Source organism: Eucyclogobius newberryi, unplaced genomic scaffold (assembly GCF_026437365.1).
Source record: "Eucyclogobius newberryi isolate DKJ021-1_F unplaced genomic scaffold, fEucNew1.0.hap1 SCAF_2, whole genome shotgun sequence".
Classification (NCBI taxonomy): domain Eukaryota; kingdom Metazoa; phylum Chordata; class Actinopteri; order Gobiiformes; family Gobiidae; genus Eucyclogobius; species Eucyclogobius newberryi.
This window is the reverse complement of record NW_027315834.1, coordinates 22,772,228-22,785,028: the sequence shown is the minus strand read 5'-3', so window position 1 is coordinate 22,785,028 and position 12,801 is coordinate 22,772,228. Positions and strand designations below refer to the sequence as shown.

Sequence of the window (12,801 nt, the reverse complement as noted above, 5' to 3'; positions counted from 1 at the left end):
CAGATTTAGCTTTTTTCCATGTCTGCTTTAACTGGTGTATGAATGTGTGTGTGCTTGTGAATGAACAGAATAACAGACTGAAAGTAACAATGCAAGTTGCAAGATCTCATGTTTACTTAAACAGTAAATGTTGTGTGTATTATCATGCAAAACTTTTAAGCCAATACATTTCGTAACACTTTAAGAGGTGTGAGACTTTTGGGTTAAAGTAAAGTGAGGGGCCATCAGAAAGCCTGTAATGTGCGTTTATTATGTAAAGAATATGGGGCGGCCCCACAGTTTGTACAGCAGGGCCCAGAATTTTAGCTGCAAATCTCTCAATCTTTAGGCCAATCCAAACATTTCATTGCACAATAAGAGTTCATTTGCAAAAAAACAATCTCCTTTTGGAAATGTGTCACAAAGTTTGTTTTTGCTTCTTTCTGATACATTCTTATGAACATATTGCACTAAAATAGATTTAGCTTTTGAAAACACTGCTAGAAAATGAGTAAATCGTAAGCCTTCACCATGTTTTTTTTTCTTTTTTTTCAAATGACACAAATCTGTTTTTATAAATGAACTATAAAAATTCTTCGTCCTGGTCGTATATTGCAGCGCTGCTATGTTGGCCATTTTTAATGCCTGGTAGCAAGAGATAAATCCTCATGAATATCATGTAAGTGGGTCTCAATAACAATTAACATGTGATAATGGAGTTGATTAGCATGGAACAACACATACATACTTATCAGCCATTAGCCGGTGGCTGTTTATTTATTTGTCTCTTTGACACCTCTGGATGTTTGAAATGACAGGGAAACATCCTTCCCAATCCCCCACCCAACCTTTGTCTTAACATTCTGTTGTTTTGGCCACACAAAATAAATGTACAGCATTGTCATTAGTTCAAGTCTGCTGCAACAGCTCTCTTTACTCCTCTTAGCCTAATTACTTGTCATTATAAAACACCTACAGAAGAGAGTTTATTTACAACCCACCTCTTGCACTCCGCACATCAGCACATACTTGAAAGCTGCTGTTGCATAACGTACCTTAATCATTTTTTTTCCCTATGGAGGTTAAAGATGTTTGTTATGCCACTCAATTCAATTATATTTTCAATCAAATTTATTTAAGTAACATTCGAAATCACAACAGTGGTTGCTCTGAAGGGCAATGAAAACACTTTGTGCTTAAGAGATTTATCTTTGCCATCCAAGTTACTTTGTGGGAATTGTATACAGATCAAAAGGTAAACATTTCAAAGGAAGTATGCAGTGATCTCCCATTTAAGGTGTGGAGGACCTACAGATCTGTGTTTTCTAAGCTTTCTTTTAATAGAAATCAGTGCAGACTTCTTTTTCCCAATAGTGCAATCATCACGTTTAGACCATAGCAAAATGCCTCAAAATTCTCCATTGTATTAGCCTCATTTAAATGAAGCTTACAATAGTATGTAATTAACAGTGCAGTACACCTGAGCATTTAGATGTGAGCCAACCAAGTCTCAGATGTGTTTTCCCTTGTATTCAACTCAAGGTAATTATTCCGATTTTGTGTCTGACAGAGGGTTCTCCGGGGCTTTAATTAGAGAGTGAATTAAAGTTATGTAAATATAGTCTTGAACTGTGCTGTCTTTAAATAGAGCCGTGTTGCATCTGCTGTTTGTTTTTTCTTTTAAAGCTATAAAAAAACATTATTACATTAATATTTACTTTCTTTTGAAGTTTGTCAAATACCTCTAGGATTCTTTTCCCTTCGATTTTCATGTGGACTCATACTTTCAAAGGGTTGTGACCAGTGGCGGCTGCTGCGGCTGCTGCGGCTGCTAATGTGTTTATTACATATATTGTGAGAAAGGTAGAGCGCAAATGCAAAGAGAAATTGTGTGCTTAGAATGGTACTCATTTCTGGAGTTTATGGAGAGGATTATTCTGAAAACAAAAGGCATGTGAAATAAAAAAAGAATAATGATAATAAAAAATGAGTTAAAAAAAACAAACAAAAGAAAATAGTTCAACTGGGGGTCGATTGGATTGCACACATGCCTGCCGTGTTTAGAAGCCTGTGTGTTGTGAGCTTGAATCCAGCTCTTGCATGTCATTCCACAGTTTAATCCCAATTTCACGCTGCACTGTCCTGTCAAATAAAGCATACAGGCCACAACAATCCTTAGATTATTATGAAAATAAGTACTTTCATTTGTAATACAAGTTAGAAATATATTTTTAAATGTATTGTGTGATTGTGTTCAAATAGAGTAATGAGTAAAAATGTAAATGTTTTTTTTTGGTCAAATCTGTGCATATCTGTGTTCAAGTTTCAGCCATTTGTGAGGCCTGGACAAGATTAACTATAAATGAAAGCTCATTTTTACAAAGCACAATACAGAGCACCTATTAGTAACAACTCCAGCCAAGGAGAGAGAGAGAGAGAAGCGCACTTTAAAGTTCTATATTTACAACAGTTACATGAGCATTAAATTATACCGAGCATTATAACGGCATATTGTTGTCTGTTATGTTTTGGGAAAATGAAAAGACTGGGATCAAGCTGCCATCAGGCGAAATTAAATCGGAGTGCCTCAGCCGACTAAGCTTCCGTCTCCGAATAATAATGGGTTCTTTCGGCTGTGTTTGTCATCAAATTAGCCGTACACTTGAGACGAGGTGCTCTCTAAATCGCATGTGGAATTCAAATCAGGCCGTCCGAGGAGGAGGCAGTGAGTTTGTTTTGTGACGGAGGCTGGCATTGATTGCTGCAGGTAGGAGGCTTGAATTAAATGTTCAAACTTTATATAAACTCTTTTCTTTCTCGCAGCTATATCCATGCATTGAAGTAGTAAAAAAAATATATATATTCTTTACATGCTCAAAAACCTCATCATTTGAAGCCTTGAAGCCCCACAGAATGAAAAGTTATTTTTAATGTGCTTTTATATGGTATAGTCTTCCGGTTATGTTCACTTTTGTTTGCCTTCTATAGAGCAGCGTTGCGTTCAAGGAAAGAAGTGTTGAGTTGAGTTCCACACATTTGACACACTGCTCCTCCAGAAGCTTTGATCAGCTCAGGAGAAGGAAAGCCTGCCCTAGGAGGAATCAGCACTCTGACACAGTGGGAGAGAAGTGAGAAAGGAGACAAGGAAACAACTGGCCCCTCTGGATGTGCGTGTCGAAATGAAAAGAGAAAATGAAAAGATGATTTAATGAAGTAATGACACACCACAGGGAGATGCTGGATTCATGCAAGTTGTATTAAGGATTGTAATTGGGAATGCTTTACTCAGAAACCCATATTATAATTTAGTTTATTAGACGTGTTGTCCTTTTAATTGTAAGTGTCCCTGTGACAATTAGTTTAATGCATTTATTTTCACACTTATTTTCCCCCCTCTGGTATTTCCTGGTATTTAGCATTAAACTAATGTAATCTGCAATGTTCTTTCGTCTGTGATATTTATTTTTTTCTTTCTTTTTCCTCGTATTCCACCTGTCAATCACGCCCATCTGGAATGTCAAAGATAAAAATGGGGACCAGACTGATATAGATCAGTTAATAACACAGCGCGATACAATATTGGACAATACAGGATTGCTCCATCAATCAATCAATCAATCAATCAAGAAAAAAGAAAACTACAACTTTGATAAGCCAGTGATGATATGATGTGGATAAACATGTGGTTGTAAGTGTGTGTGTGTGTGTGTGTGTGTGTGTGTGTACAAAAAAAAGCACTTGAGTTTCCATCATGTTTGTTGACCTAGATACTGGACCTTGCGCTGCTCAAAATATAATTTCATAATCCACTTTCAAAAAGAGGATAAGTCTGTCTTTGATGTTGCAAAAACAATATTTTTCGTTTTACTCTAAACACAGTTTTCTACTAACTCATCGAGACGCTAGTAGAAAATATGAAAAGATGATACTCCTACATCTACTTCTGAGAGGATACTACATTTCTCAAGACTGCGTTTACAGTATATGCACATCATTCACTCATGAGTGCAACTTGGTTATGTTTCAATTTCACAGTTCACCTGCACTTTTTTTCACAAGTCAAGGATGTCATGGGGAACTGAAAGCAATTACTCACTGACAAATCATCAGTCCTTGCCGAGGCCAAGTATGAATAGAAGAGTCCAAGGTGTGCGCTGTACAAGCAAAGTGTAGCAAAGCGCAACATAATACCTGTGAAGGAAAAGAAACAACAACCTTGCACCCATCATGATGTAGATTTTTAATTATAAAGACAAACAAACAACTGATCTACTTTGAATTTGAAACCAGACAGTAAAAACCTGTTACAGCAGAAATATTGTATTTCAATATCAAGTTTCCAACATCACATAATGTTCTTTTTCTCCTCTTCTTCTCTTTTTTATGCTCTTTTAGGACTGAAGCAGATCCACGCGCTGTCCATCCAAGGGAACTACGAGCTGCGTATTGACCTGGAGGATTTTGAGAACAGTACTGCATACGCCCAGTACGGAACTTTCGGAGTAGGCCTCTTCTCTGTGGACCCTGACGATGATGGATACCCGCTGACTGTGGGGGACTATTCTGGAAACGCAGGTATGAGCACGCCGTGAACTAGTTGAATATGTGCTGCGCTCACACTTTGCTATTTTTCAATTCAGCCTATTTTCTTCTCTGAATTAGATGAAACAAAACCTCCCCTGCACAGAAACACTCGCAAAACATGCTGGACTTTAACATGTACAAATAATCACTGTGTCTCAAAAAGTACCCTAATAATCGTGGTAGTGAAAGATGGATGGATGGATTGACTTGAGAGTTTATTCCCATGCATTATATATGTTTCATAAGCAAGACTTACTAGCTTCCTGTATCCACTCAGATCATAGTCATGCTACCTGTCAGCGTCCTCTAAATTACTGCCAATTAATCGCACTGCTTGACCTGCAGCGTAAGCAAAAATCTGCTGCTGAAATGAACCAGCTATTTCCTGAACCTCTGGGAACTCGTGCTCTAAGAACGCTGTAGAAATGGGGACAAATTTCCGAAGCTGGGGGAAGGAAGAGTAGAAACAGATGTAGTGAGGTGGAAGAAATGGATGTCAGAATAGGACAGGTGTGAAGGAGGCATGCGGGGAAAGAGGTAAATAGAAAAGAGATACAGCCTCTCCAGGGCCAGAGTATGTTAGAGAAGTCAAATACTGTACTCAGGAAAGAGCACTGTTACATCAAAAGTAGTACAAAGTTGTGGTCCGAAACGTTTAATGTTTCGATCATTATTAATTAATTTAAGTATTTAGCAAAAATAAAATCAAGTAGAATAGTTGTCTTGTAACGGTCAGAAACAGCACATTTGTCAATAGAAGTTAAGATAATTGAAAAGACAAAACACAAAAATAAATAATTGGTGGTTTAGGACGGTGAATGGAGGGGTGGGCAATATAGCAACATTTGAATAATATCATGGATGTTGTTTTGAAGATATTCATACATTTTCTACCGCTGGTTAGGGTCGTGGGTGACTGGAGCCTATCCCAGTGACTTTGGGCCTTAGGTGGGGCACACCCTGGACAGGGGCCGGCTCGTCACAGGGTTAACACAAGTGTTTTCCACACAGTGTTTTGAAGATATGCAACATTTTTATTGTTATGGTAAAATAAATATACAAAAAAGCCAATTAAAGATGAAATTGGTATTACAATTATGTTGCAAAGTTTTGAATAAGGTTATGCACTTTTGTGATTCATCTTAGACTTTAGACACATTGGCCTGATCAATTAATATGTTTAAAGACACGACTGGTGCACAAAACCCATGTTCTAATAATGAAATATCATCAACATTTTGGTCCCAGACTCACTCACAGTGGGAAGAGAAACCAAAACCTTTATTCAAGTAAAAGAACTGTCAAACTGTGTACATTTACTCAAATAAGTATGAGTGAATTCAATTTTACACTACCCACATCTGACACTGGCTGATGTGTCTTTGGGAATCACACGTTCATCTTTCATGTATTAATAGATCTGTCTTGAACACACTGACAGCTGCTCATGTTTGCCTCACTTGTCCCACACAGCACCTTGCAAATGAGCCATTACTTTTTTTTAAATTCACATCCTTTGGACACCTTTTTTCTTCTCCTCCCACTACTATCTCCTTTCTTCCGTGTTGAGCAGTGCACAACACGGATATCAGACATGCCTGTCCGATCATTTTTCATGCTCACTGGTTACCATGGTAATGCCAAATGGAGGGAGCAGTTCAGGAGTGAGTGGGTAAGCAGATGTAGTGGCCACATCCTGGGCAATTAAGAGCAGTTTGGTGCCCTGATGCCCTGATGATCTGTTATCCATCACCTTGTGTCCGTGGGCCGCCTTTCATTTTGCTTCCTGCTCCATGCTGTGCTTTCTATTCACTGCATCGTGCTTGATTTACTGTGTGTATATATATATATAGGATATATATTAATAAGGAGATTATTGTTATAAATAATAATAAGGATAAATACAGTATAGTCAAAGTTAGTCATAGTATCAATTATTATTATTTAATAGAAATACAATATTGACATTTGACCAATTGATTTTTTTGCTGACTTAAAAATCAATTGACCTTACAGAATATAATTATCTCAGAATAGACTTAATCAACCACAACATAAAAGAAAAACTGTATTAAATATAACATTCTAATTCTAACTCTGTAAAGACTATGGGTAACAGCAGCTCCCAACTGCATCCTTCTCTCCTTTTTACTGCAAGTATTGATATTTACAATTTTCCAGAGAAAAATTCTCTCAGAGCCGGAGAGTATTTTTGGGCTTAACACAATTGCTTTTGAGTCCGCCTGACAATGCAGCACATTAAAGAGCCCTCAGGTTACCTCATATAACTGGGCCGTATCCGCACAGTTACATAGCATCACTTACATCTCATTTAGAACAATGGGCTGGCTCTGAAACGTCCTATTTACAACTGTCAGCACGGCCCAAATAAAAGATCAACCCATCCACTGCAGTCTAAGTGAGCTTTTCCATTCCTGTCATGCCCATAAGCATGATCCGTTCAGAATCAATGGGAGTGCGTTATTAAAAAGAGGATAAAAAGGTCACTATGGAACCTTTGATAAATTGGCTACAAAGCTGTCTGACCTCCTGTTTGGATAATGAGACCCAATACTCAGCGGAAAGAGTCTGAGGATTTTTAATTACTGCTGGTACTGACTAACGCTCAATCTAATTTTAGAACCTATAACAGACATAAAAGACACACAAAAGATTGCCTTCAGTGGAGCTTATAATTGCAGTGGTGGTGCACTAATGTGTTGAGAATAGTTATATTTCAGAAACAGCAGCTGGTCCGGTTTAAAAGAGACTGTATTTCAGACTTGGTGGGAGGTGAGGACTTTGACTGGGGAGGGGATCTGTCAGAAGGTAATGTACATGTCCTCGGGCGAGTTCAGGGAAGATGGAAACCCCACACTGCTGCTGAAAGACTTACACATCTCCGAGCGCTGTACTGCAACAGAAGAAAGGCCTAGTATTTCAGGAGTTAATTAAAGTTAATTGTCTGGGGATAACAGCCGAATAGGAACTGGAGTATCTTTTAAAAATTAATTATCCTCTAATATGTCAAATGACTGCACTTTGATTAATTTGGTCATAATAAAAAGAGTAATGAGTCTTATCAATTTTCTGACACCAAATGCTGAAATATCCTTTATGCTATTAATAATTAGTGCAATAAATTCAAGTGTAACTGCTCTGCAAATATGCCACTGGGCAAGACTGGATAAATCACTCGGTCACCACTGCCCTTGCTTTTTCTACCATACATATATTGCTGGTTCACTTCTACTACTTATTTTTATTTAAAGAGTTGGATCCGTTTGCGCCGCACTCAAATATCACAGATGTGTCTTATTTCTTGTAGTACACACCTTTGGAAGTTTTTAGATTTTAGAACGTGATATCAAACTCATGATGGGGGACAAGAGCCACATTTCCCTATTCCCTACACATGGTGATCTAAAAAGTAAACTCACAAATGTTGAAACTGATCATTTCTATTGGTGACTAGACCCCGGAACTTTATTCAATTAATCAGCTCTCCATCTGTAATAAATATTGTTGGCCTTTACGCTGTGACGTCAATTGAAATCTAGAAATTAACTCATCAATATGTAAAAACAAATAAAAACTACTTTCTTTTTTTTATATGTATTATTAAACTATCCATTGGTTTCAGAGGCCTTGTCTACACATTACACACTACACACATCACTGGAGTTTGCATTGATAAGGTATAACATTCAGCAGCTCACAACAACTGTCAGTTGGAACAGTTCTTAAAGTCCATATAACAGGTTCTCCTGTTTTTTCTAATTATGACTTAGTTTGGTATGATAGCACCTGTGGTAAATATTTATCATAGTTTTGCTTCTATTAAGTTGCAGTTTGTAAAGTCCTTTTTTGGAAATGGTGGAAAATGAATTAATTCATTACAGGAAGTAGAGCTGAGATCTAAAACTGATTCCCTGTGATGTCATCAATATGTGACGTGCCATAGAAAATCCAGAGACAGACCCTGCCCCAATTGAAAGTGCACAAAGTGTGTAAGTGCACAAGGGTGTACGACTTCAGAGCGTTGTGAACGTGGTAAAGAAAAACACAAAGGCACAGCTCAATTTAATTTGGATACATTTCTGAATTATCCAAAAACAAATGAGTACAAGGTTAATGTTTTTACAGTGTTATTGCTGGACACTCACAGATATATTTAAAATATCATCAGTTTAACTGATTAGCTGCTGAGTTGCAAAGGCAGAAGTGATGTGCCGTTTGAAAACATTACAATGAAGTGCATTGTACGGAATGTACTTGTGTGAAGTCCTCATCGCTCCACACTCGCTTGAAGTACGGGGAGAAGCCCGAGGTGAAGTGCGGATCGAAAGATTCCAAGAAATAGGACACCCTACATTCTTCAGTGGCTCGTCGTGAATGCACATTTGTGGTGCGCAGGTTTTGGGACTGGGCCAAATTGTTACACTTAACTGATATGATTTTCTAAGATTTTAAACAATAATTCAACAAAATAAAGGTGTTATATTGTATTATTGTTTGTCAATTCATAACTATTGTGTAAGTTGTGTGGCTCTGCTTTACAGTATAGTTGCTAGGTAGCCCAAAAATGGTCAAACTGGGGACAAAAAGGCAACATGTTTAGTAAAATCTGAAATGCAATTGTGCTCACTATGTTTTAGTGAAAGTTGTCATGTGTCATGTATATATACATTGTGCAGTCATCAGTTTGACTGTAAAGGCATTCCTTTACGTTGTATTCAGTTTGCGCTCACAGTTAAGTTGCCAAGGCACACTCGCAGCACAGAGTGAAAATATTCCAAGTCAAGTGCATTGTGGGGAATGTACTTGCCTGAAGTCCAAATCGCACCACACTTGCTGTAAGTGCAGAGAGAAGGCCATGGTTCAGCTCCTTTTTGTGAATGTGCATTTGAACAAGTGGGAGTAATGTGTCAGAGTAATGAAAATCTAGCTCTGTTGCCATAGCAATTAACAATTCAAAACTTGATATTACACATTTTGAATGGGCAAAAGCCTCAAAATAATACCTATGGAAGCTGAACTACATGAACATTGTTTTAATTTGTTTTAATTTACTAGCTCAAGGACCAAGTTTGCAGTTTCTGTATTTAAAATACTTGTTAAAGAATATGTTCATCAATAATATTGTTCAAAACGCAACTAAATCATCTTCATTTTATACTAGAAATGTTTAAATGGCACTTGTATGGCCTGTTGAAGATAAACAGTAGAATATTTAGCCCGAGTGCTACTTATTGATTTCACATTATCTAACATAAATAATTAACCTCTTTCTCCTCTCCACTGTAGGTGACTCTCTTCTGAAGCACAATGGAATGAAGTTCACTACCAAGGACCGGGACAACGACCACTCGGAGAACAACTGCGCCTCGTTCTACCATGGAGCCTGGTGGTATCGCAACTGCCACACCTCCAACCTGAATGGCCAGTACCTGCGCGGCCAGCACACCTCCTACGCCGACGGGATCGAGTGGTCTTCATGGACTGGCTGGCAGTATTCCCTAAAGTTCTCTGAGATGAAGATTCGACCTACTCGCGACCTTGATAGTAAATGAAGGAATGGGACAGAAGAGGAATCTGATTTTGGGGGAATATATTGCAAAATCACAACTTGGAACCTTAGATGGAGTTACATGCCATCAACTCTTTCAGTTCAGCAAACGCAATGACATTTTTTTCATTTGTTTATCAATCATTCCTCATAGTGTCACTCTGGATTTCTTTCCTAACGAGAAGATCCCTCAAAACAAATGCAATCTTTGAGCCCTGTAATTTTCATCATTAAGCACATCCGAGCCCACAGTCTGGAGCATTGCTGGTCCCTTTACAAGTCATTGTGATCTTATTTGACACCTTTTATCTTTGCCGAGAAAACCATTTTCATACTACTAAAAATATATATTCTGTGATTTTCCATAAAACAGTGATAAAAGCAGACATAATTTCAGCAAAATCTGGCCCGTAAGAGACAAACCATCTGTACTCCCTCACTCTGTAAACCAAAATGCCATTGTAAAATGTTAGATTAGCAAAGAAAAATCTGTGTCATCCTTCATCCCTCACGTTCCTTCCAGGAGTGTTCCCTCCAGGAGTGTTCCCTCCAGGAGTGTTCCCTCCAGGAGTGTTCCATCAAAATTCAGTTGGAGTCATTTGGACACTGTTGTAAAAAAAATAATATCCAGATGACTACAACTGAATATTTTCCTGCGATAGCAAAGAAAAGGTTAAAGAGGCAAATAAGTGTCAAGAAGTTGCATGAGAGAAAATACCTATGAATCTCATTCATCTGACTTAAGCCATTAGGGAGCATATTGGGCACTTAGTCTGATGTGGCTGCCAGCTGAGTATTGGCCAAGTGATGCAGCATCCACAGATGGTAACCCAGCGCTGTGTGCATAACTAGTGCGTGCGTATGTCTGTGTCTGTGTGTCAAAGACAGAGATAGACTGACTCAGATCTCTCACACTATCAGTTTCCTCTTGAAGTTCAGTAGAGCCAGGCGATGAATGGACAACAGCGGTTGCTCTGGTCAGACAAATCATGATGCATGGTGTGCAGTCCTTACATGCACCAATTTTGATTATACCAACAAGTGCAGCAGCAGCTTTCCTATCATGTGGATGCTTCTGATTAGCCAATCTTTGGGATATGCTAGATATGCTCAAACCAAATTAATATGAGAATGCTAAAATTTACCATTATAAAGTTTCTAATGAGAGCAGACAGAACAAAGGGGACAATTCAGACAACTATCGGTCACAAATACGTTCTATTTTGTGCACCCCATTAAGGAAACTGCAACCAAACCTAGTTTACATCTACCGACAGCCAGTGGGATCATTTAATGCTTACAGCACCGCACCACCCTCTAACGGCCAGTGGACATTCATAACGTGGTAGTTATATTCGTGAAGTCCATTTGCTAGATTCCGTTTGTACCACAGATGGCTTAAAATGACTCTTAATGGATGCTATTTTTGTTTAGCATCTACTTTGTCAAAGTAACATACCTAAATAAAAGAAAAAAGGCTACAAAGAAAACAAAAACATGTGAGGATTTTGTTTAATGTTCCTGTCTGGCCATTTGGAGAGTGTTGAACCTACCATTAAGTTTTTATTTTCTTTTTTATTTGATGTTCTAAAAGCTTTAAAAAAAAAAATGTAGATTTCATTGTACATTGTGTACTTTTGGAGCATGTGATGCTGTTTTCTTACTCTGCTAAAACACAAAGAGAGAACTCAAGCACATGGACTAAGACAAATCCACCAGTTTAAAAAGACAGACATTACTAAATGAACTCTTTTCTTTCTCAATACTTTCCTGGAGGTGCTGCGCAGAAAGTGAAGGAAAAAAATCAAGAGATCCCAATAGCACAAACACCACCTTTTTACAAGGCACAGATGAGTGCACCGTGTTGACACTACATGGCTGCCTGGAGGAATCTTCTGCCTTCTTGGTTTGGGATTAAAATTCTGGGAGGACATTTTGGAGCCCTTCGTCAAGGAGGAGTCACTAGCTGAAACATATATGTGCAACTAAGCGCCATGTTGCACTGACCATCACTGACACTGGAACAGCTGTGACATTTTCTCCCATCGGTGAAGCACAAACTGCAACAATGCCGTCAAAGCAGAGACATATGCGACAGATATGTTCAAAGAACACATTGGTGTACTGCAAGAATGTTAGCGGATTTATAGAGATATTAAAAGATGTTATATAAAAGTACAAGGAGGTGAGGAGGTAGGCCTATGTTCATGTGAATGTGCATCTTTGTGTACACAGTAAAGCCGTGTGCATGAGGCGGACTGGAGGAACTGCAGGCAGAGCAACTCGGCTCTGGAGAAAGTCATGTCAGGTGTGCTTTCCTCCCCTTGTGTTGCTAACCGAGAGATTTACACTATTATAAAGAACTATTAATTATTGTGATTGTGAACCCTATTTGAGTGGACTATGCCCTCTGGTACTGTGTTTACCTGACCTGAGCTCAAGCCATAGACAGTAGAATGGACAGAGACAGTAAGAAAACTAAAAGACCATTGAATTACCTAATATAGATTTTTGTTAATAAGTAAAACGGGTTTATACTTGGAAAGAAGAATTTAACTAAGCCATTACACTCAATCGGGTACATTTTTATTGCTTTTGTTAAAACAAAAAAATAATAATTTGTATTGCGTTTGACAGAATGGCATTCTGTGTAGCACACATGACACTTT

The 12,801-nt window shown here is 38.2% G+C and overlaps 1 protein-coding gene across 2 annotated transcripts in view; it reads left to right on the top strand.

Annotated features, from left to right (window-relative positions):
• The window catches only part of fibcd1b (fibrinogen C domain containing 1b), a 143,195-nt gene extending 132,564 nt beyond the window's left edge, over positions 1-10,631 (top strand). For both annotated transcript variants that reach the window (XM_072454577.1, XM_072454576.1), the window contains 2 exons: positions 4,375-4,554; positions 9,871-10,631. In XM_072454577.1, coding sequence (XP_072310678.1) covers positions 4,375-4,554; positions 9,871-10,136 — 446 coding nt within the window. In that variant the 3' untranslated portion in view covers positions 10,137-10,631. The remainder of the gene's footprint in view (positions 1-4,374; positions 4,555-9,870) is intronic.
• Positions 10,632-12,801: the final 2,170 nt, after the last annotated feature.